The 22,922-nt window shown below is 45.8% G+C and overlaps 1 protein-coding gene across 1 annotated transcript in view; it reads right to left on the reverse strand.

Moving 5' to 3' along the window:
• Nucleotides 1-22,922, reverse strand: part of LOC104838809 (voltage-dependent T-type calcium channel subunit alpha-1G-like) — a gene marked incomplete at its 5' end in the record, with an annotated part of 81,100 nt that overhangs the window by 23,107 nt on the left and 35,071 nt on the right. The window contains 8 exons of the mRNA XM_010578753.1: nucleotides 135-286; nucleotides 6,029-6,079; nucleotides 8,565-8,778; nucleotides 9,356-9,445; nucleotides 10,060-10,185; nucleotides 13,488-13,614; nucleotides 20,362-20,546; nucleotides 21,410-21,478. Of these exons, the coding sequence (XP_010577055.1) occupies nucleotides 135-286; nucleotides 6,029-6,079; nucleotides 8,565-8,778; nucleotides 9,356-9,445; nucleotides 10,060-10,185; nucleotides 13,488-13,614; nucleotides 20,362-20,546; nucleotides 21,410-21,478 (1,014 nt within the window). The remainder of the gene's footprint in view (nucleotides 1-134; nucleotides 287-6,028; nucleotides 6,080-8,564; nucleotides 8,779-9,355; nucleotides 9,446-10,059; nucleotides 10,186-13,487; nucleotides 13,615-20,361; nucleotides 20,547-21,409; nucleotides 21,479-22,922) is intronic.

Consider the following 22,922-nt stretch of genomic DNA (forward strand, 5'->3'; position numbering starts at 1 on the left):
AAGGGACAAGTCGAGCATGGTGAATGGGGGCCCCAAGGTCTAACAGCAAAACTGGCCTTAACTCTGCCCATCGGCACATCCCACCGTGGCTGAGCACGTCCTCCCCCCGCTTTTCCCCCTCTCTGTCCCAGTACCTTTGGCTGCTGGTAGTGCTCCATGGCCATGGTGATCACGTTGAGGCCGATCACGCCAGTGATGAACAAATCCAGGTAGTGGCTGGTGCACATCTGGTGGATCAGGAGGCGGAAGCGGGAGTAATCCGAGTAGTAGGGCTTACACTGTGCTTCTGCAGCGGGGAGGAGGAGAGCGGAGAGGCACGTCAAGTCATTTCTCTGCGTCTTTCTGAAGTCAACGCACCCTCACTTTCCAACTCCAAGGATGATAAATTTTAGACCGATTACAGCAACATGCTGTCTTTTTTATTTCCTTTGTTCTTGCTGGCATGTTACCATTTTTAATACACAGCAGGGCTCCCGTCATCTCATATCCATTAAACATCTTCAGTGGGACATGCGCTATACTCAGCCTTATGGCATCAGGGACAAGGTGAGCTGGGACTATTGTGCTGCTAAAGAATGTTTTCCCTGTAGGGAAATTTAAATTAAAACAACAACTTTTGTTTCTGCTGACCTTAAAAGTCCCCAAAGTATCTGAAAACCTAATTAACGGTCAGATGTTGGGGACAGATTTTACTAACAATGGCATAAAAATACAGGCCACTGAGTTAGCGGTGGTCTTTGAAGAAGTAATTCAGACATATTATGTTCTTTGCAATAAACTGTAGAGAGAACAAAATTCAACACTTTGGTTGTCAGAGCCCTGAAAAATGGTCCATAAAAGTACCGAGGAAAACTGATCAGTCAGCCTTAGCGATTAGAAAATAACGATCCTCCATTTAGACAAGATTATCAAAGTACAGATTTCACTGTTCAATTCATTCCCGTGTTCGGCTGCCTCAGGGATGACACATGCTCTTTAGACCCAGAGTGTTCCTAGAGATAAACTCATTTACTCACCTAATCTCTAATGAGGAAATGCCAAGGCTGAGTATATAATTCAGTACAATTTTCAAGGAGGCATTATAATGCAGATTGAAGTGGAAAGGACTGTCTTGCATATGTCAGAGTATAATATTACTCTCATAATTAGATGATCAACTGGTTATGAAAATTATTGAGCTGTAAGAATTACACGGCTTGATATTTAGTGCTGTTGAGCAAATGTACAGTTTGATACATTATTCCGAGCAAAAAGTTGGGCAGAATGGAGCCACGAAGCACAGGTTTGGGTTGCCCTCGGGGAAAACTCATTTTAGAAGATTAAATTTTGCCTGGAAATAGAATTCACTTTGTCAATAGCCAATGACATTGCAATCAAACCCATAGATTTAATGGTTTCATGTGCTCCCTACTTCATAACAGGATCCTGAAAAATCAGAGAAGTTTTGTTTTTTCCATAGAGACAGACCTTTCCCTTACAGCCCAGGGACCAGAGAGACAAATCACTCAGCAGTTTTATTCTGTAGGGGTTTGGGACGCCCAAAATTCTGCTTCAGTGTCATCAAATGAAAGGCAATATTAATATTCACTTTCTGATCTTCAGTGTGCTTTAGGTGATCTGTACCTGACTGCTAAAGCACGATATCGATGAAAAGGTCTATGAAATGAATTTTCATGCTGAACCTATTGAGTGCTTACAAAAAAGCAGACTGGTAGCTGCTGACTCACTCCTAAGACTTTGTCAGATAACTCAAAATCTGCATAAATCTCCATAAAGTCAAGATATCTCCATCACATTATGCTAAATTATGAGTAGCAAATTAACTAAAATGTTTGAATACAATTAGGTGAGGAATAGGACCTATTTTTATGAACCAACTTATCATCTCAGAAAGAAACACCATCGTAATTGGATCACTTCTTCTACATTTATGTATAATTCACATTCAAAAAGAAAAACGTCAATGTTTCTGCCTTTTCTTGCAATAGATTTACTTATGAATAATTACACTGGAATTCAAATTTTTTCTTAGCTTTGATTGACGGGTAATTCCAAATCCTACAGAATAGCACCGACGCCGTTAGAACAGAGAGAGGATTTAGAGAGAGGTTGTAAAATATTTCCTGTGCAGGGCTCCTGCACCTGGATTAGACCGTGCATGACCTTATAAGCAGGGTTGCTAATTGTTCATATATCTGCAAAGGCTTCTCGCCCTTCACACCCCCCTCTCCCAAACCCCAAAGCTCCTTTTCACCTTTCCCAGCACATGCCCCCAGGTTTCCACAGCCAAACGTCTCTGGATGCTGCTCTCGCAGATGCCCTTGCAGCCTTAGAAAATTACCATTAGGAAATGTTTCATCCTTCCCCATTAACTTTGTTAAGAGGGGATTTGCCAACCCTGTTTATGAATCATGCCACCACGCGCTTCACCGGTCTCCGCATGCCGGCCATGCGTATTAGTGCAATACAGATAGTACCGCGAGATGAACCACACACAAGCTAGCATGCTGTCTGAGGACTATCGATAAATACCTACTGTGTCTAGGTGGGCAGGGAACTTTCTGAACAGATAAACCATTTTTTCACTTTTTTATATACACCATTTATTTAACCCGACCTGTGCAGCTCTGCAGAGAATTTGGGTATCGCTCATGTATAATAACCCAGGTGCAAAGCCCGTGCCCCCTATCACACAGTATCATTTCTAATTATTGCAGTAAAGATCTAAACAATACCAACATCTTGGGAAATACAGACATCTGTTAAACTCCAGGTGGTGAACTTCACAACTAACACAACACCACATTACTGTACTGTTACAATACACTGTGTCAAGAACAACAAGAGCTCTGGGTTAGTCTCGGTTATTACTGGAAAGGTTAACTTGGCTTCCCGGCACACATGGCGTTAAAGAAAAGAGGAGGAGAGCAAATGAACGAAAGAAGAATTGGCAGAATGAAAATGCAAGAAGGTGGGGAAATACAGCAAAAGCCCACTACGAGACGTCAGGCTGGTGAACAGGGTGTAAACCAAGCTGCTTCACTGTGGCTGGGGGCCGGGAGAGAGGGAGAAGTGGCTCACGTTTAGATAACATTACACAGGAGAAAATCAGCTCGGACAGTGGATCCCAAGCAATCTCCTCCTAACCCAGATAGGAAGGGGATTTTGCAGCTGGTTGAGAGCCGGTTTGGGAGAATCCTACCCGCCTGTTCATCCTGGGCCGTGGTGGTCAAAGCGGACCACAGCGGCCAGGGGAGTGGGTGCCTGGCAGGGGGGGCACTCGGCTTTAGCGTCTCATTTTTACAGGCTCTCAGCTCAAGTTGTTTCCCAAGCAGACATTCGGTACTCCTCTTGGCATCATCCTTTGGGATTATAATTGATCCCCTTGACGAGGGCTGGGAGGCAGGGCATGGCAGCCCCAGGCTGTGTCCTGGGTTTTGGGGTACCCAAAACTCATCGCCGTCCTCTCCTGCCCGTTTGGAAAGGCGACGACCCTTGCTGTTGCAGGATAAAGATTTCCCATTCCTAATCCCACTCTAACTTCTCCCAGGCCAGGTGCCCTTCGGGTTCGGTGATCATGCTGGAGGCAGCCCAGGGCCACCACCAGCTCCCAGACAGTCCCAGGGCTCGGCCGGTCTCTGCCGGCACCGCGGGAGATGGGGCCGGGGCCACTCTCTTCCCATTAACTGCATTTTCCTGGGGGGAATCGGGCTGGGCATGCAGCTCTGAAATATCTCCAAATAGTGGCTGCCTCCAAATATAGCCCTGTCAAGACAGAAATTGCCACTTTCCCTGAAGTGGCTTTCAAGCCGGAGATGCGTGGGCATGGGAAATTGGAATTCATGAGAGTGGGACAATTCCATTACTGTCTCCTCCAGTTTCTTCCTTCTCCTATAATAAGGGAATTAACTACTTTGCAGGTCTGAGTATATCTGGAGGACAGCGGCAAACCAGTGAGCAATGAGCCCGTGACGCAGCTGGATTTACAAACTGTTTCAAGAATATTATTAGGTTAAAAAATAGTTTGCACTGAAGGAACTTTTTTTATTTAAATACAGTGTTTTACTTGGCTTTTATTGTACTGAATGGATTTATTAAAAAAAAAAGCAAAATGGAAAATGATAAATTATTTCCACTGAGAAGATTCCAGTATGACAGAATGTAGACTCAAAAAAAAAAAAAAAAAAAGGGAAAAAATAAAATTACAATATCTCAGTAATCACCAGGCAGCAGCACATACACACAATACTCCATCTTATCTTCACAGAAAGAGAAAAGAAGCCCTCTGTAAGTGCAGAGATGTGTGGAAGTTTTGGGGTCACGACTCCAGATTTCTCGCTGAACCACAGGAGGTTCATCTACAGCACCCAGAACTGAGTCCCTCATATCCCCCACAGCCAGGTTCAGAAAGAAAATCCTTCTATTCCCTCACGCTGGCACATTCACTACCGCTGGATTCAAAGAAAAGACAACAAAAGGAAACACAAAGCACAGACCTGACAATCGCACACTTTTAAAAGGCAAACTAAGAGTCTTTCTGAGCCTGCGTGGGATAACGGAGGGGTTTGGAATGAGTTCAGTGCCTTAAAAATAAAATAAACCAGCCTCGATGTAGCTCTGTAGGACCAGGAGAGGAATCACAACCAAATAAAAAGAAGAAAAAATAATCAGACCCCCAAACCCAGTGACAACACCCCCCTCCTGCTGCCCTCGTTTCGCAGGAGAGGACAGGAGGCCTACAAAGAAGAGCAAGAACGAAGACAAAGAAATAAAAATACCAGGAATGGCAATGGGAAGGAGATTCAGGATTTATTAAAGCATGTTGTGATAACTTCCAACACGGCCTTAGAAGGTAGGAACCTTGGTCTCCCTGAGATATCCTCTGCAGTGAAAGCCGAAAGCCCTCACCTTGCAATTTTTATTTAATCAAAACTCCCTGCAATATGAGAGAGATGGATGGAGCTCTGCTCCCATCTCAAGCGGTGGGAGCTTGTTCACAGGTGAGAGTTTTAATGGCATAATATTCCTAGCATATTATTTTTGTCAAAAATTACAGCTATATTTGTTTCTATGTTGGCACCTCTTAATTATTCAGGCTAACATTCTTAAGTTATGAATTAAACAAAATGCTTGCCAGATCAAAGCTTCTCCTAAAAATAAAAAGAGCAAGGGACACATCTGCAGCCCTGAGCATCGTCCTGGCGAGGGGGGACGGGGAAGGGAGACGCGAGTGAGCCCTGGTTGGGGTGGTCAGGTCAAACCCCCAGCAGCGTTCAGCTCAGCTGCTCTGTCCCCACCAGGACCTGGAAAGGCTTTGAGGTGACATCTTTATTTCTTTTAATTCGCAAGATGCCTCATGGATCGAGCGACTCTCAATCGATACGAAGAATTTACAAGCTGGGCAGCACAACGGCTAAACCGCACGTCCACGCTGAGGGTTGGTGTGCGGTTGATCTCTCTATTAAAGCACTGAGGCTTTGCACTATACTGAATTTTACCTTGCTGGAAAAATACCGTGCTTCCCTGAAGCACAGCCTTTGTGGAGCAATGAGCAAGGGCTGGAGAAATAATGAAATAACCTCCCGAAGTGAGACTGCCTGCCTTCCAGAGACACTCCTGCAAATCATTCAGAGACTCCTAAGTTAGTGGTTAGAAAGCTAGAGTAAACAATAAAGGACCCATTTCACAGTCCAGTCATTATTCTCTAAGAAAAAAACAAAAACCAAAAAAAAAAGGAGAATAAAAAAAAAAGCCATGAAAAGTCTGACAGTGTCTTAATGAAAACCAGAAAAAAATAATACTGAAGAACATAACATGATCAAGGGGTAAATCAAGGGTTTGCAAGTGTCAGTCCTGAGCCAGGTCTGCAGACCTGCGGTTCAGAATGATATGCGTGTGCCATGAAGTAAGCAAACGAGCTTTGCACCACACACACGGTTTAGTGGGATGCCTCACAGCAGCGGTGGCCAGCCGTTAGTGACACAGCACTGCCATTCAAGTGGGACGAGACGTGCCGACTTCCCAGTACCTTGCACTGCACTGGCTGAGCTCTCCATTAATACATCATCCAGCATTAGATCTAAAAGAACGAAATGGCATTAATCACCCGGCAGGACACACGGCAAGAATTCCCTTCCCCTTCAGAGGTCCCTACGGCTCTCAGGCTCTCCGTTGCCTCTACTGGGGATGTTTCCTTGCGGGATCCTCTCCTTGTGCCTCGTGGAGGGTGGGCTCAGGTTCACGGGGTCGTTGTGAAAAAGAAAGGGCTCTTGTGCTTCTCCCACATACACAGGCGGAAGCCCAAGAGATCCCCGAGACCCCCCTCGCTTGACGATGATGAAGACGACATTGCTGAAGGACAGACATTGTACAAATCCTGCTGGGCCAGCGCAGGAGTCACCACTCCTGCATCTACCTACATCTCGCGGAGCTGGGATCTCATACACTTCTCTGGTTTTCAGATGTCCGATTGGGTAAACGCATTTGAAGAGTCTACAATCAGAAATGACTGTGCAGCCAGTTAGATGTCTGCATCTGTCCACGTCTGACATCCATAGGTTGGTTTGGGCATCTGGGGACACTCAGGAAGCCCAGCTGAAAAGAACCCCCATGCAGTTGGTGGCGTAATCAAAGCCCTAGCTTTGGTATCGTCTGCAAGTTCCCACCATGCAGAATGAAGCTAAGCAACAACATCTGTTGCCTCCGAGGGCAAAGCTGGACATGGTCAATTAAAACCAACGTTTCACTGAACGCAAATTGGGAAAACTGTTCTGAAGCGATTTGGAGGGCTTCATACTTTGCTCTTGAAAGGTTTTTATGGCGATTGAATACTCAGCAATATTTGATCCTCAGTAAAATAGCTGTTTATTGCCTCTTTAATTAGGCATTTCATAGGACTGAATGAATAACTACATCTCCAAGGATGGTTTGTGATTCCTTCCCGCTGGGAAATTGCCCAGACTTACGTCTTTTCTTCATCTAGCTCCTCTAGCATTATAAATAAGGTCATTAATAATAACTAAACATCTATTTTTCTTCTACAGAAATGTCTGCTTTCCAAAACTGCAACTTTAAATAGGGATCTTTCTATCCAGCCTTTAAAAACATTTTCTAACTCATCAGCCTGAAACTGTGTTTGGGAACTTGGACTGACCAAAAGAGCTTTCTAGGCATTTCCTTAGTGTGAAAAACAAAACAAAACAAAATCTTTTCATCTGTATCCCGCTTAACTGAGAATAGTCTAACGTGTCCTCCACCGCTCTTGAGGGAAGCCTCCATCTTTCCACTGACCACTGAGAAAGCCAGGCTCTTGGCATAAACCAAAGGTTGATGTCCAGAGGCTGGTGTGATACATCCTATTGGTTACAAAACCTGTGAAGCTCACGGGGCTTAAAGATGCGACCAAAAGAAAGTGCTGGGTAAGTGCTGAACCGAGAGAGGCTGAGACACGGTTGTGGTACGTGGTTGCACGATGAAGCCTGTCACAGCTATTAAACACCTCTTAGACCATTAAAAAAAGTAAAACAGACTTAATATTACCAGCTTTCGGAACAAGCGCCTGATCAGACAGTCTCTTAAACAGTACTGAAGTCTGTCAAAGATAGAGAAGAGATGTGAAAGGGGACACAGAGAGAGCAGCAGGCGGACTGACCAGGGAGGGAAAGCGTGAGGCCATGGACACAAAGGGCAATGGAGAAAGTTCAGTCAGAAGAGAGAGCATGCGAGAAGAAGAGTACCTCTGACCTGTGGCCTCTGGCTGACAGATTTCTTACTTATTCAACCAAATTAAAAGAAAAAAAGACTAAAAGACTAAAAGACAGGTTGGAGACTTTTGGCCGAGCAGGGGAGGTCTAGCCTCCTTTCATCTGTAAAGCCTTCTCTAGGCAGGGCTGCAAGCTTGCACATCCAGTTTGGAGTTTGGTTCAATTTGCATCAGTGCTATTTTGTCTGGTTAGTTACTCTCCTCAACTGCTTTTTTTTTTTCTAATCTGTATTTCTCAAGCAAATGCATTGATATGTTTCTCTAAGGAGTTTTTAAGCATTACTAGAATGAGATGGCTCCATTATTTTATTACACTCTTGAATAGCAGTGGTGCTACTGTGCTAATAAATAAACTTGCGTGATAAATGGGACAGGTAACATCACTGTGGCATTAGAAGGCTGTAATAAGCCAAATAGTGAATCCAGTTATCGGCAACAGTGCTCATGACTCAGAAGATTTATGATGCCATCCGGCACTGCTGATCTTTGCAGTTGTCACTATTTGTGTAACACTGAGCTCTGCTATCCAAGAAGCTCCAGGTCTGATTATTATTATTATTATTATTATATTTTAATTTAAATAACCTCCAATGGAAAGGTCATTGCAAATCATGCAGCCATTAAAAAGGCTTCCATGGCTTCTTGCTCAGCCTAAAACAACACTATTTCCTTCATGCAAATTTTATAGCTGGACATGCTTTGGGGAGAAGAATGATCACCAGACGCGAGGCAGGGAGGGGAGGTAGGAGGGGTCGTGTGGAAGGTCAAGCAGGACTCAGAAAGATGTGGAAAGACTACCGACCAGCCATCTGTTTCTCCTTACTCCTTCTCTTTTTCTCCAGCCGGCGAAGCCTCTTCTCCTCCCGCCTCTTGGCTTCTTCCTCCTCCTGGTGCTGCCGACACTTGTGGAAATTCTCCACCACTACCCCCACGAACATGTTGAGGACGAAGAAGGCCACGATCAGCAGGAAGGAGATGAAGTAGAGGAGCATCCACGGGTTGTAGTTCATGACTGGCTGCGAAATGGAGGAAGGCAAATGTCAACTGAACCTCAAAAAAATGGGAGCAAACTGATGCAGCTGCCCCATCCACAAAACCCATGGGTGCCCCTTTGAGGCAGCTCAGTGTGCTCTGCTCTTCCTGAAAAGTAGAGCCCTCTGAGATATTTTAACTGAATGCTCCCAAAACACAAAGCACGTTGAGGACAGAAGAACCACCTCTGTTCTGCCAACAGCAGGTCGGTAGCATCCTTTGCAGCTATTGTAAGTCCCTCGCTGAAAACCTGTACCTACACAAAGCACTTTTTTCCTCCTGAAATGTCCAAATTGCTGAAAAAGTCAAACCATTCTTCAATAGGTGCGGTTGTCCTAGTTACACCAGTCGTGTTGCAAAATCTGTAGGGAAAAGGCTAGGTCCAAATCCAGACTTTTCACTGCACTCCTCGTCACGCCCCAGGACTTGGATTAAACGCCTCCATCAATCCTAACCCCATAACCCCATTTGACTGTGGAAGCCAGCAGTACTTTGCAAAACAAGAGCCAAAATGTGCGACCTTTGACAACTCATTTCTTACAGCTCTGCTAGAGCACGTACCTGCTGGTCAACTCCCACAGCATCTAGGCCGTCGTACATGATATCCACCCACCCGTCCTTGGAGGCCAGAACAAAGAGAGACATCAGGGCCTAGAAATACATGGAAAAAAAGTTAGACATAGTTGCACTAAAGCTCTTTTCCTTCTAACATTTTACTCCTCTTTGCCCTTTCCTGTCTGAGGATCATCATTACCTGTCTGATAATGGGACACTTCGATGCCCAAGGTTTCTCCTGGCAGCAAAACCCTATCAATGCCAGCTCCTGGTTCAGCAATGAGCGCTAATTTGAAAACCACAAAGCCGAAGACAAAAGCAGCTTCATTTCCACCCTCCAGGTCTCTGCTGCTCCCGACTAATTAGCCCTTACCATGCTGCTAAAATAGGGCTGTGTTGCAGAGGTGGTTGAAAGTGTCCAGCTCTATTAGACAAGCCCTTCTGCAAGATATATTTGGTTTGTTATGTAGCAGTGAAGCAATTAAGTACTCCACGAAGCCACATGTGCTTGTTCTGTACCGAAAAGAAGTGTATGCCTGCTTGGAAACACTACCTTTGGGATTTACAGAGACAGAATGCTGTGTATGTGAACTGAATATTTACTGCGACTGGTAGTGTGCCCTGTAAGAAAATCCCACGGGATAATAATGCACAGGTTTTAAGTCAAGGAGGTAAAGGAGCAAAGAAGCAGATTACCATTCTATTAATACCTGGCCGAGATTATCAAAATTATACTTGTGCCGGACCCATTTGTAGCTTGCTTCTGTACAATCCGATTTATTTGTGATGTTTCTGGTGTCCTCTCCCTGGCAGACAAAAAACTTGCCTTTGAAAAGCTGCAAAACACGCAAAGAAGAGAGGAACTGTAAGGGTTCAGCCTGCAGGATTTCTCTGCAGATGACGGGCATTTCTCCTGGGGTACTCTGCACAGCCCACGCCGACCAGAGAAGTTAAGGGAAATGGCCTCATTCATGCAGGTTATTAAGTGCGAGCAGCCTGTATAATATGCACCTAATGAGCAAACGCGTGATTTCACATCGTTTAGGACGCCCACCTCGTGCGTTAGGTTGTCTGGTTCAGTGATCTGAGACTGGCTTAAAGGCCTTTGCTTCTGGGTCGCCAGCTCAAGTGTAGCCCCAACTAATAGCTCCGACCAGCTAGTGGCTTCTCACCACACGTGGAATGTCTCCGGCGGCTCTCAGCCCGGTTAATGATGCTGGTTTCAAGAGTCACCGACAAATTAAGAGTAACAGGGGCCCTCTGTCAGCAGAGGAAAGTGGCACTGAAGAAGCACAGCAATGGACTAAGCTCTGCTCTTACAGGTCACAGGGGGACACGGCAGAGAGGAGCCGAGCTGCTGCGAGTGACATCGGGCTCTTGCTGAATCAAGACTGCTGTCAGTCCAGCTCTGGTCCCGAATGCTGTTCTCCAGCCATCACTAGGCTCTGCAGTCTGTGCAGGGGTCTCTGAAAATATTCCTCGTGCAGAGCTTAAGGAGCCAAGCCCAGCTGGTGCTGGGTACCTGATCCTGAGCTTATTTCCTTTGGTGTAAGCCAGGAGAGACACAACTCCTGGGGAATCAGCTCTTGATTTACACCTACACAAGGAACACGAGCTTCCACGTGCTTAATTCTAGAGCTGGTGCTTCCTGCGCACAGAGCGGAGTGGCAGGGGATGATTACCGCTTCAGACAGGGTGATTGATGCTAGCAGGATGGATGGTATCAAAGCCCGGGAGACATCCAACAAATCTGGTTTTATTTGCTGACAGAAGCTATTGACATTACTGTTTTGGGGGGAAATGGCAGCCTGCTCCGCAGGCTCCTTAAACCACCACCTGGGTATACAGAGAAAAGATGCTGACAGGTTTTGATCTGTTGTTCTAGACAAATATCAGTAGAAATACTAGCAAACAAGATAAACCCACGCATTACTCCATGGGTTTCCTTCAGAAATCAACAGCAGAAGGACGTTCTCTAGGCATGCAAAATTAATCCACACTCAACGCAGTCATAAAACTTCTGGATGCAAGAAGAGAAGTATTCCCTGATCTTTCCATGGAGAAACACTATCCGTAGGTAAGGCAGACTGGGGAGATATAGCCTTCACAGAGAAAAGTTTTAATTAAGCAGGAAGGTAAACAACTGTTTTTAATATATTGTCTATAAACGTAAATTCTGCAGGAGCTGGACTGTAATGCCACTCAGATGGGAGCAGTAACATAGCTACTAACGGGGTTTGGAAATACAAAGACCAATTTGCAAAAATGCTGATCCCTGTCAGTGCTTCAGATTTTAGCACTTCCAAAAGTGGAAGACCCAGTGTTTCCTACTGTACTTGTTTTATCTATTTCTTGTGTCTTATCAATGACTATTCACATGTGGGCAAGCTCTACAACAAAAAGAGTCTTGCTAAGAGGAAACACCACTAGAAACGTGGACATTGGGATTTTAATAGCATTAAAAACCTCTACTTTGATCCCCAGCTTATATTTACTTGGGAAAACCAACTGTAACTTTGAGAGATCATCTTTTTATAGAAAATAGCTATAGCCCTCATCTTACACCTAATTAGACATAAATATTAACTGAGAATTTTGCATCCTGAATACAGGATCAGTCTTGCTTGTATCTACCACTTAAGCACATCAATAGTCATGACAATTTAATGTAAAACTGCAAGTCACTAGGGAAAGCAATCACAATTAGCAGGGAGGAAATTCAAAGAGCATACTGCAAGTTTTGTTGTTTGGCATAAATTTTCCTGTGTCCAGGTTTTATATTGTTTTATGGGATGTGCTTAGTTTTATGAATCTGTTTAGTATAATGGATGGATGTTGTTGTACTGTAATGCTAAGCCAATCTAGCTGGTGAGGTGGTTACTGATGGCATGATTTTCTTCTCTGTTTATTTTCAATGGTGTATTTATTATTTAAACAGTGTATTAGTATAAAATATTACATAAGACACCTTTCCAAAACAAAGGCAGAGAGAGCTGCTTTCAAAGCTGGCTGTGACAGATCAGATAAACTTCAGAAAGGAATAAGTGTTATGTCAGAATATTTATATGAAACAATCTCTTCTTACCAGGTAATGAGATACCAATTGCATTGGAAACTCTGCCACTTTTCCCCCAGGTTCCTGCACTCCTAAGACTGAGGATATTGCCAGCAGAGCTGGCGGGAAGCAGACTCAGAAATCTCTATTTCTGCAAGCTTTCAGTTATACAAACTGTCACAATCTGAATGAATCTCCAGGTTAAGGTCTCTCTGGAGTTTACAAACCAACAATTTCAGCTTTGAGAGTTTCTATTTCCCCATTGGTTTATGCCTAGAAGAAAGGTGGAGGGGTGATGTCGCCATGTTATCTCCCAGATGGAACAGGAACAGGATTTAACAGTTTCCCTGAGCAGAGTTTTTCTGGTGGTACATGTCATGCCTCAGGCCTGACCCATCTGTGATGTGGCCATGGGAAGAAAGCGGAGAAATATCTTGGTTTATGTCCCAGTGCAAGCAGAGCAGAAGTCCTTGTGGTGGGAAAAGGATGAATAAAACCCATTCTGTGCCTTTGAGGGGGTCATCATGTTGGCTTTTGTATCACTGCATGCAATAGGGAAGCTTCAAGAAAGTTCAACGTGTCAAAAGACACATAGCCAAGACTTGGAAGTCAGGAATAAACATGTCTTGTGAGCACTAGAAAGGCCACACTGTGCTGCTGGGGTGGGGACCAAGAGCTGCATAAGGCCTTGGGTCTGAGTCACGGGTCAGGCTGTTAATGATGGCAAAGTTATGGATTCAAAACCAACACACATTTCTAGAGCTGGGCGCAGGACCTCGATGGAACTGGAGAGGGGAAAAACCAACCCCACTAACTGGCTCTAACCATTGCTCCTTCAGCTACGGCTAGGGACGCGTGTTGCTGGGCCACTGTTGTGAGGTTGTAATTGTTACTGAGACCAATAATGGGAATCTGCTTCTTCCTCACTAGGAGCAAGGAGCGTTCCCCAAGAAGGCCAAAAAGCCCGTTGGTTCAGTTTCAGAAAGGCTTATAGTGTGCCCATTGGTACAGACACGCAGATGTGGGGCCATCTAGAGCTCGTTATGCTTTTGGGTTAGGTGCTGAGGCTTACAGGGGACTCACCTGAACTCCCAGGATCCCAAAGATTATGAAAAAAGCACAGCAGATGACCACGATGTTCCCAATGGGCTTCAGGGAAGACATGAGAGTCTCCACCACCAGCTTCAGTCCTTGGGCTCGACTAATGACTCTGTGGGGGCAAGTAAGCACAAAAGCGATGTTAATCCTGTTCTTGCCCTGTTCTGCCTCCTATCAAGGTAGAAGATGTGGAGAAAACAGCATGAGGGAATTTTTTAGAATGGCAAATAACTCAAAAATCATGATGGACAAAGTAGTTCTGGAAGACTGACCTGTGAGATTATAGAGGTGTTTGAGGGAAAGGGGTCTCTGCCTACACATGCAACTTTGCATAAAAGAAGAGGAGGAGACCACATCTGAGGAGCTAGGCCAGAAAAGTCACTAGAGAAGGACCTAGGAAAGGAAGCTATATAGGCTAGTCCCATATTTTCCAAAGTTGGAATGACAGTTTTAGTCTAACTTACTACATATTCTTGATCCATTTGCTGATCAGCATCTTCTATTTACCATTCACTAGAATACAGTCAAGTCTTGGCATTTTCCTTTTCCTACCATTCAGTCCAAAAAGCTCTCTAGGTTTCCAGCCTTGATCACACCTTCCATGGAATCCAGCCTCTTGGTTTGGGCAATCCACAAACACACACCTTTATGCCTGTAGCCTGTCCAGGACTGCAAAGAGAGGGCCTCCCAGTGTCCATTCCTGTGTAGATTTAGGCAAGGCTCTTGATTTCCCTGTCTCAGTCTGTGAAATGGAGCAGCCACTCTTACACAGCTGCCTGCACATCTGTAGTGATTATAGAATCATAGAATGGTTTGGATTAGGAGGAACCTTTAAAGGTCATCTAGTCCAAGACCCCTGCAATGAGCAGGGACATCTTCAACTAGATCAGGTTGCTCAGAGCCCCATCCAGTCTGACCTTGAATGTTCCCAGGGATGGCACATATACCACCTCTCCGGGCAACCCCTTCCAGTGTTTCAACACCTTCATCGTAAGAAAAGCCCTGTATGTGTCCTTATAGTGCTGCTACGTACAGAGACCAGAGCTACCCCTCAGCACCATCACAGTGTCCGCTTTATACCCACTGTACAACCCTAGCTACTGAACCAGTGGTGTCCTCCAGGTGAAACTTCACCAGCAGGACCACAGGCATCTAACCTTATTTCTGTAGATCCTCTCTCACTGGTACCGCACAGAATTTCGTAACAGAGGATTAGATCGTATGGGAAGGTTGGGGAAGAATAACGTGGACATCATGATGGAAGTAGGTTAAAAAAGAAAAAAAAAGGAGAAACTATAGTATACTGCTAGACTCTCAAGGACATGCTACAATGAAAGGACAAGGCTTGTGTGATTTAGAGAAGCCATCTCACCATGCTGGGCAAGATGAGCAAGGTATTCAGGCTCACAGACCTGAAGGTGGAGAGCTGGGGGACCGAGAAAGGCATCTGAAGAGGTTGCATGCCTCCCTCCTCTTGATGTCAACTGGAATTAAGCATTTCACCAGCGCTGTAAATCAATTTGTACTGATGCCATAGAAACTGTGCTTTCCCAAGGCAGAAATAGCTGTCTGCTGTTTAAGTCAGAGGGAGGGGAGCGCCTGTATGCTTCTGCAAACTGGCTGGTGACTCCTTTGAACACTTGGCGCTCAGAAGTGCCACAAAGTTCCCCACCTTCTTGTTTCCCCCTGGTTCTCTCTTTTGCCATAGGAGTTTTCTCACCATCTCTCCCGTTTCGCCCCAAGTCTGGCTGCACCACCTGAAGCGCAGTTGGAGTTTTTTTGCCTGGAGAGGATCCAAGTTCTCCTCCTCTCTCCCCCTCCCGGGCATGGTGCTCCCGGCAGAGGTCCCCATGGACACATCCACATGCCTGACACACATGGCCTTAGCTGGGACCTCAGCCAAGCCTGCACCAACCCTCTCCTGCCCCAGAGCCAACAGGTTTAGCAAACTGCAGCGCTCAGTGCACAGGCACCAGGTCTTTCAAAAACTGTTGGCTTTAAACAGTATCCTGAAAAGCTAAAAATTATTTCCCTTTTTTCTGGTTAAATATTTACTCAAAATGTCAAGGATAACTCATCAATTATCATTTTAAAAAAGAAACAGATGGTGGTATTTTTATCCACTCCCTTGCCAGCGAAACACAAAAGGCAGATGCTGCTATTCCTCACGCTGAGTGTCTCTTCCAGGTAGCTGCTGTGGCTCCCTATTTCAGGCGCCCGGGCTTTCCTGATGCTCAGATCTGGGTTATTTGGGGGAATTAGCGGGGGGGGGGGGTGAGATGGCTCAGGAAGCAGAAGGCTGCCCAAGACGGAGATGCCCCAGGGGACGGTGTGGACCCCACGCAGCCACGGCAGCGTGAGACTGGTTGGTGTGGGCTGCCAAAACAACCCACGTCAATCAGCCCAGGCTGAGGTCCTTGCTGGGGCAGCTACGCTGCTGTTGCCACGTTGTACCTGCACCGAGGCTGAAAGCCGAGCCGAGGCCAGCTAGCAGAGGAGGCTGGACAGCAGGTCAGTGTGCCTGACTCAATTTGCTGGTTAATCCAGTGTCCGCAGGGCCAGGGCTCTTCCTGCTCCATCTGAGTGCACAAAGCGAGAATTGGGCTGGACAGTCTGAGGCTAAAGCTCTCTTCTGGATCTTCAGGTGGTCTAAATACCTCGCCATACCTCACGTATTACCCTCACACAGTCCTGGGTGAAATACTACAACTGCCAAAGTACAGATGGGAAACTGAGGTGTGGGAGGACCGCATGCCATGTTCTCAGAGGTATGCAGGCAACACATTTCCAATTATTTCAATGGAAATTAGGCACTTTGGTGCCTTCAGGGATCCTGACTTAGGTATTCTGTCCACTGTCACACAGACCGGAACCAAAGTCAGGTCTTCTAAATTGAGGGCCTGTAGTCTAAACTATTGGAGCATCCTTAAATTTGGGGTAACAAGGAAGAAATTTAGTCTCCAGAGTCTAAAGATGATAATTTTCTCCAACACTTATTAAGCAAGCCTATTCTAGAAATAATAAAGTGATTTCCCTTGTGAGATACTATTTGGTATCCAGTAGAGAGAGAAAATAGGAGGTTACTTGTCTGACTTCGCAAAGTCATGTGTGTTGAGAAAAAAAGGGCTGAGAAACTGCAGCATTTGGCTGCTTTCAGTGTTTTGATCAGCCAGGGAATTCCTCAAATGAGAATGCATGAGGGTAAAAGCTGCCACCAGTTTAGCTCCATGCCAATGCTGTTTCCAGCCCTACAGGGAGAGAAGACTTTGAAAAGATTTTGAAAAATAATAGTTCTCACTAATGAAAACCTTCAGACCTTGGAGCTGCCTCAGACTAAGGGCCTGATCCAACATCAAGGCAAGTCCGTGCAAAGACTCCTGCCGCTCTCCTGACAGTCTGACAACTCTCTAAGAAGTGCCAATGAAATCCTCAGCATTTCCAGATTATTAGTGTCACCTCCAATATGTCAACATACAGCATGCCCGCACCTCATCAATATTGCCCAAGGTCCTGCTGATATCAGGCTTGCAAACCCACCACTCCTGCAATTTATTGCTGAAGGATCCAGCTGATCTGGAGCCCTCCAGGTGTGCCAGAGCCATAGACTCACTGAGGTTCCACCCACGACAATTCCAGTCTGCATTAGGCATATGACAATCGGGGAAATTGAAAGGAGACCTCCTTTTTTTTTTTTTCAGTATGAAGAAATGTTAATCCCTTCAGTTCCTCCTGGTTCTGCTGGTCTCAGCATTCCCAACGCTGTTAAACCCCTGGTGTGAGACGTGCCAAACTCCAAACCCACTGCCAGCCTCATCCCAGCTGGATCACATTTACTAACATTAAGCCTGCTAGCCTCATCAGAGCTCTCAGAAGAAGTAGCACTTAGATGAAGTAGCAGATCAATGTTAATGAAGACCTTCCTCCACAGATTAAAAAAAAATTAGCAAAGGTGATAATATGATAGATCGAAAAGAGTCTATGAAATGACTATTTCATACTGCAATGGTATGAAAAGTGAATAATTTATCCATCTGCTTTGGAAGTCAAAGCCCAGGCTCTGTAGAGAGTAGATAGCACTGAAGTCCATCCACATTAAATGTGAATACATTTTCAGTTTTAATTTCTCTTGTATCTTAAGCTACAACACTTGATCCCAACAACAGCAGGTTGAACGCATTAGGAAGGAATGTTATTGTATAAGCAATCCCTCTACTGGCTGAAACATCAGAGGGTCATGGAAACATCTTTAAATGTCACTCCTTTGTGAATATATTTTTGGAATTCTGGTCATAAAGCTGGGCTCGAATCCTCATGGATTCAATTTGGAGGCTGATAATCAATCATGCAATCAAAAGCCCGTGACTGGCACACAGGCCAGGGTTTTTTTAATGCCTGGGCAAAAGGCACAAGCATGTGTGGTTTGTCTGCTGTGTAAAGCAACAGGGTTGTTTTCACAGGAGAAAATAAGAGACAGAATGAGGGAGGTCTTTTGCACGATGAACCCCTTCAGACAATCAACCAGGAAAGCCAATGCAGAGACGACGAGGGCTGTCCCTGCTCTCGAGTGTGTCACCCACAGCCACGGTTTGGCTTCTCACTGAGGGTGTCCTCCCTGCAGCCCTGCTCCCGAGTGCCCACGGAAAGGGAGAGCAGAAGGAGCCAGGTTGGCTCCTCTGTGGTGGGACAGATCATTCGCTTTGGTCTTTGCCCTATGCCTTCCTGGAAAGGAAAAACATTCTCTTGGCCTCCGCTGGGGACTTCACCCGGACACGGGGACTGTAGCCACGGTGTGCAAAGAACTCAGGTCGCCTGTCCCAGCTGCCATCCCATGTTGATCCAGCTGAACATCCCAGGCAGTGGCGATGTGATCCCCAAGCCACATGGCGCAGCCCGCGGCAAAGGCAGAGCGGGCAGCTGCGGGCAGAGGCGTGCTCAGGGCAGCCCAGATGTGCATCGCAGAGGCAGATGGGTTTCCACAAGCGGAGATTTATGACTTACTGAAAAGCCCCCAGTTTGATGGCTGCTTTTTCATTTCCTACAAATCTAATTACAGGGGAATAGAACTGATTGTGAACATATTTAGGGAATGGGCTTGTTGCTGTCTTTTTACATTTCCTTTGTAGCAGAAAGCAGCATGTTGGCTGAAAACATTTACACACTCTCTTGAGAAAACATATCAAATGCCAACAGGGATGGAATAGCAATGGAAGAGCCTAATCCTACACATGCTCCAGATGGCAGGTCTTCCTCCAGCCTGCAGTTACTCAGTGCATTATTCCCCACAACTGCAGACTACTCATGCACATAAGTGGCTGCAGAGAAAGGCTCTACTAAACAAAGACCCAGGCCCTGGCCAGGCAGACCTAGAGACCTACAAAGAAGCATACAGGGCTTTTACTAGGTCAGACAGGCAACTCTAGCAGGGTTCAGCACGACCCAAGCCAGGTGACCCTAGTAGGGCTCAGCACAACCCAAGCCTCTTCCTCTAGATCCGATTTAACCATGCCACCTCAAAAGAGAAACTTGCTTTCCACAGTTTGGAGATGGGAAATCAATTCTTCTTTTATCCAGAGCTATCCAGATTGTTTTGTAGGTTTTCTTAACACGGGTCAAAAATCAGCTGAAACAGAAGAGCAGAGCAGATCTACTGAACCAACAATCTGGCAGAAACTACCCCCAGAAACTACAGTTGACGTGGAGATGCCAGGGGACACACAAAGAGAAAAAAGCCTGAACTGGAGTCATGTAGGAAGACAGTCTAGTCACATGGTCAGGGAGCTGAACCACACCAATGGCGCTATCTGTCCAGATAAAAATGATCAAAAGCAGCTCACATCCTAAAACTCACCAGGCACAACATACACATAGCCCAATTTAATGGAAAGTCTTTCATAGCTGTTGAGAATATTTGAAAGATATACGTATAGGCACAGCCATTGTTATTTAGACTTATTATTCACACAGGGGTAGTAAAACAACATTTTCTGTCAGAAGCAGGGTCTTGTTTTTCTGTCCTGAAAGAGAAAATCCTGACTCAAAGAGAACCTTTTATGAAGGAAGCAGCAGTAAGATATGACAGGCACACAAAGATGCTTTGAGCAGGAAGGTTTATTAGCTGCTGCATAACAAGAGCAGCAACAATGGTATTAAAGAGGGACTGCATTTAGCATGGAGAGAAACCTTCATGCCTCCGGGTACAGGACAAAACGGATGCCTATTTGGAAGAGGCTGGTCCTTGGGCAGATTCTTGTCAGAGGGGCGCCTGCCCCTGGGGCATGGGATACTGCCTGCTGTCAGAGATGGGGGACCAAGTTAGCAGGACAATTGCTTTCATCTTTTTGGGCACCTTTTCAAAATAAATGTCTCTGTAAAATTAATGGGGAACTGGGGGGAAAAAAGCTTCTTTGCATTCTAAGTTAAGCAACAGTTTAGTCTCTGCTTCCTTAAAAACGATCTGCCACCTGCTACTAATTTCCTTCTTTGTTATGAAAGCCATTGACTGCCTGAAGGAAAGGGGGAGAAGAAGCTGTTAAGCTGCACTTTACACAGAGCAAATGAGAACACAAATAGCAGGGGATGTGTGTTTTAATGAGCAAAAGAGGCATTGATCAGTTTACTACTGCACTTGGGGCCGGTCCCAAAACACAGCGAGCGCCCGGAGCTCCTTGCGGCTCTGCAGGACCTGCGGACACTTATTGTCTGCGGAGCAGCAGGAGGCTGGGCACAACAATGGTGACAGACACCGTGCCCTCGTCTCGCCTGTCCCTTCCCTTGCACAAATGCTGCTGCTTGCAAGAGAGGCTCAGTTCCCCCTTTGGCACACACCCTACACTAATCCTCTTCCTCATCCTCTACTTACCTTAAGGGCCGCAGCGTCCTCAGCAGTCTCAAAACCCGTAGCATCCCCAGGATTTTCGTGCCGCTGTCTGACACCATTGAGACCAGGATGTCGATGACAGAGATGAGAACCAGCACCCCATCCAGCACGTTCCAGCTGCTTTTCAAGTAGGCTTTCTCCCCAAAACACAAGCCTAGTGCCACCACCTGCCCGGACACCAAGTTGCAACAAATTATGACTATCGCATCCAATATGTTTCTTCCAGTTAGCAACCTGCTGAGAATGCATTATTTACAGATACAAGTCTGTGAGTCCATTTGCTTCCCAGTATAGAAGCCTAATTAGACAAATCAGCAAAGTGTTATATTGCAAGGATTGTAAAAATACCTCTGCAGAAACATCCCAGATTGTCCCTTACAGCTGATGTATTTTTAATGCAGCTAAACATAGCTGCACAAAACTGTTCCTAACGTTTAGCTCTGGCGTAAAAAGTTTGATTGTATTTTGTTCCTATAGACTGCTGGAGTAAAGGTTCAGAGTGGCTGACCCAAAGCAATCATTTACAAGCTTTGCAAATAAAGAAACTAGAGAAACTTTCCAGAGAAAAAGCAATTGTTCTGCAAGATGATTACGAATTACACAAGAGAGATTTACAGCAAGAGGTTTTTGAGCCTCCTGCCTCAAATCCAGCAAAGTGTTTCAATGCACTTAAGTCTCTCCTTCCCCAGGAAAGCACATAGCTGCTTAGGTTATTGAGGACAATTGGTTGTTGAAGACAATAGGACTTACATGCATGGTTGAAGTTAAGCATGTGCTCCAGAGCTTTGCTGAATAGGAAAGGATTGCTGAATTGAAGCATCCCATTACTCGTATAATGGTGTAAATCAAGAGCAACTTCAGTGAAATTGTTCTGATTGTAAAATGTGCTCAGAATAAGGCATGTGGTAGGTGAATATGATTCAGAAGAGGAACCTTGCTCGTAACTGGTAGACCTAGGGGTTTTGATAGTCCACTCTTATAAAATGTCACTAATATAATACAGGCACACTTATCCTCCAGCTTCATTTACCTTAACCGTCATCTCAGTCAGGAAGATAACTGTAAAGATGTAGTTGGAGAGCGTTAGGAAAATCCGTTCCTATGAAAAAGAGAGACAAAGTTTTATAGCCTGCTCTCTGCAGCTGTACATCTCCCTGTGCATATTTGGGTGGCTGCTAACTGTCCTCCAGCTTCTGTGCTGAAACAAGTCTCAGACTGTTTGCTCGCAAAGAGGGGAAAATCCAAATATTTAGATAACAACACTCCGCACAGTTCAGCCCTGCCAGAGGCCGGGTCCGTGTCAGCACCATGGACAGGGGCAGGTGCCGGCACCTGCCCCCAAATCCCCCCATATCTGCCCCAAATCCTCCCATATCTGCCCCCAAATCTCCCCATATCTGCCCCAAAATTCCACCTCCCCCTCTCCCCCCAAAAGAAACAGGGAGATCTCCCCCCTCCCTTGGAGCACGCTTGACAAATCTCTACCTGCCCCTCACTTGCGGACGTCACCGCACAGTGCAAATATCACTGAGCTCCCAATTCTCCTAGAAATTAAGTCAATATTAGCGTGGCTGTGCTGCAAGGCAAGCAGGACCGATGGGAAGCCAAAGCACAGCTGGCACGAGTTGTCACAGTTCCACTGAAGCCAGTGAAGCTCTGGGGGTTTATGCCAACTGAGACCTGCCCCCAAAAGGTTGATTCACTCGCCCAAAGCCAGAGGCTAGACCTGGGCGTGAAGCCCAATAGCCTCATCTCCCGGTCCCCTGCACTATCCACCAGACCATGCAGTCCTCACTGCCACCGCTCTGCAATAGCAGCTAGTGATTACAGATGAGACCATGGACTGGTTCCCTATCTGTAGTTAGCAGAAACCTTTCTTTTTAATGATGATCATTAAATAAATTACACTTTTCCCTAATCCCCGAACAATCTCTGATCGCCTGTACTGAGAAATGGACAGCAGAAGGCAGAAGCTGGAGGAAAGGTGATGCGCATGCACGTATGCATGTGTGCATACAATTGAACCAGCCCCAGTTCTGCTAATAACAATTTTGGATTTATTTCTGCCTCTCCCTACAGAGCAGTCCTGTAAGAGATGCAGATCTCTCGCTCAAAATGAGAAGCAATTTAAACAAGACAAAACACCTTGGCAACTCTCTCTCTTGCCAGATCATGATTTACTGAAAGTGACTCAGGAACCACAGAGTAGCTTGTTTCCATACGGGGTCCATAATTAATTAGGTCCTGGACCTGCACTGTGACTGCCTGAGCTGTGATAGGAAACGTCTCCAGCCGTTAGCTGACTGCCACACAAAAGACTGCTGTAGAGAGGTAGGCAGTGCGCAGGAGAACGAGAGTAGGGACCTGCTTGTGGAGCTGGAGATAAAACAGCAATAGCATGGAGGAGAGACTGAGGATATTACATTCCTCTCTGGCAAGCGTGTGGCTATTTTGAAGGATAATCTCCCCGGCCCATGTCGCGCACTCTGCGATGGGGAGCGCGTGTTGGCTAGCAACAGCATCCCCTGTTCTGATAAGCCAGC

This window comes from Haliaeetus leucocephalus, unplaced genomic scaffold (genome assembly GCF_000737465.1).
Source record: "Haliaeetus leucocephalus isolate CR32 unplaced genomic scaffold, Haliaeetus_leucocephalus-4.0 Scaffold646, whole genome shotgun sequence".
Classification (NCBI taxonomy): domain Eukaryota; kingdom Metazoa; phylum Chordata; class Aves; order Accipitriformes; family Accipitridae; genus Haliaeetus; species Haliaeetus leucocephalus.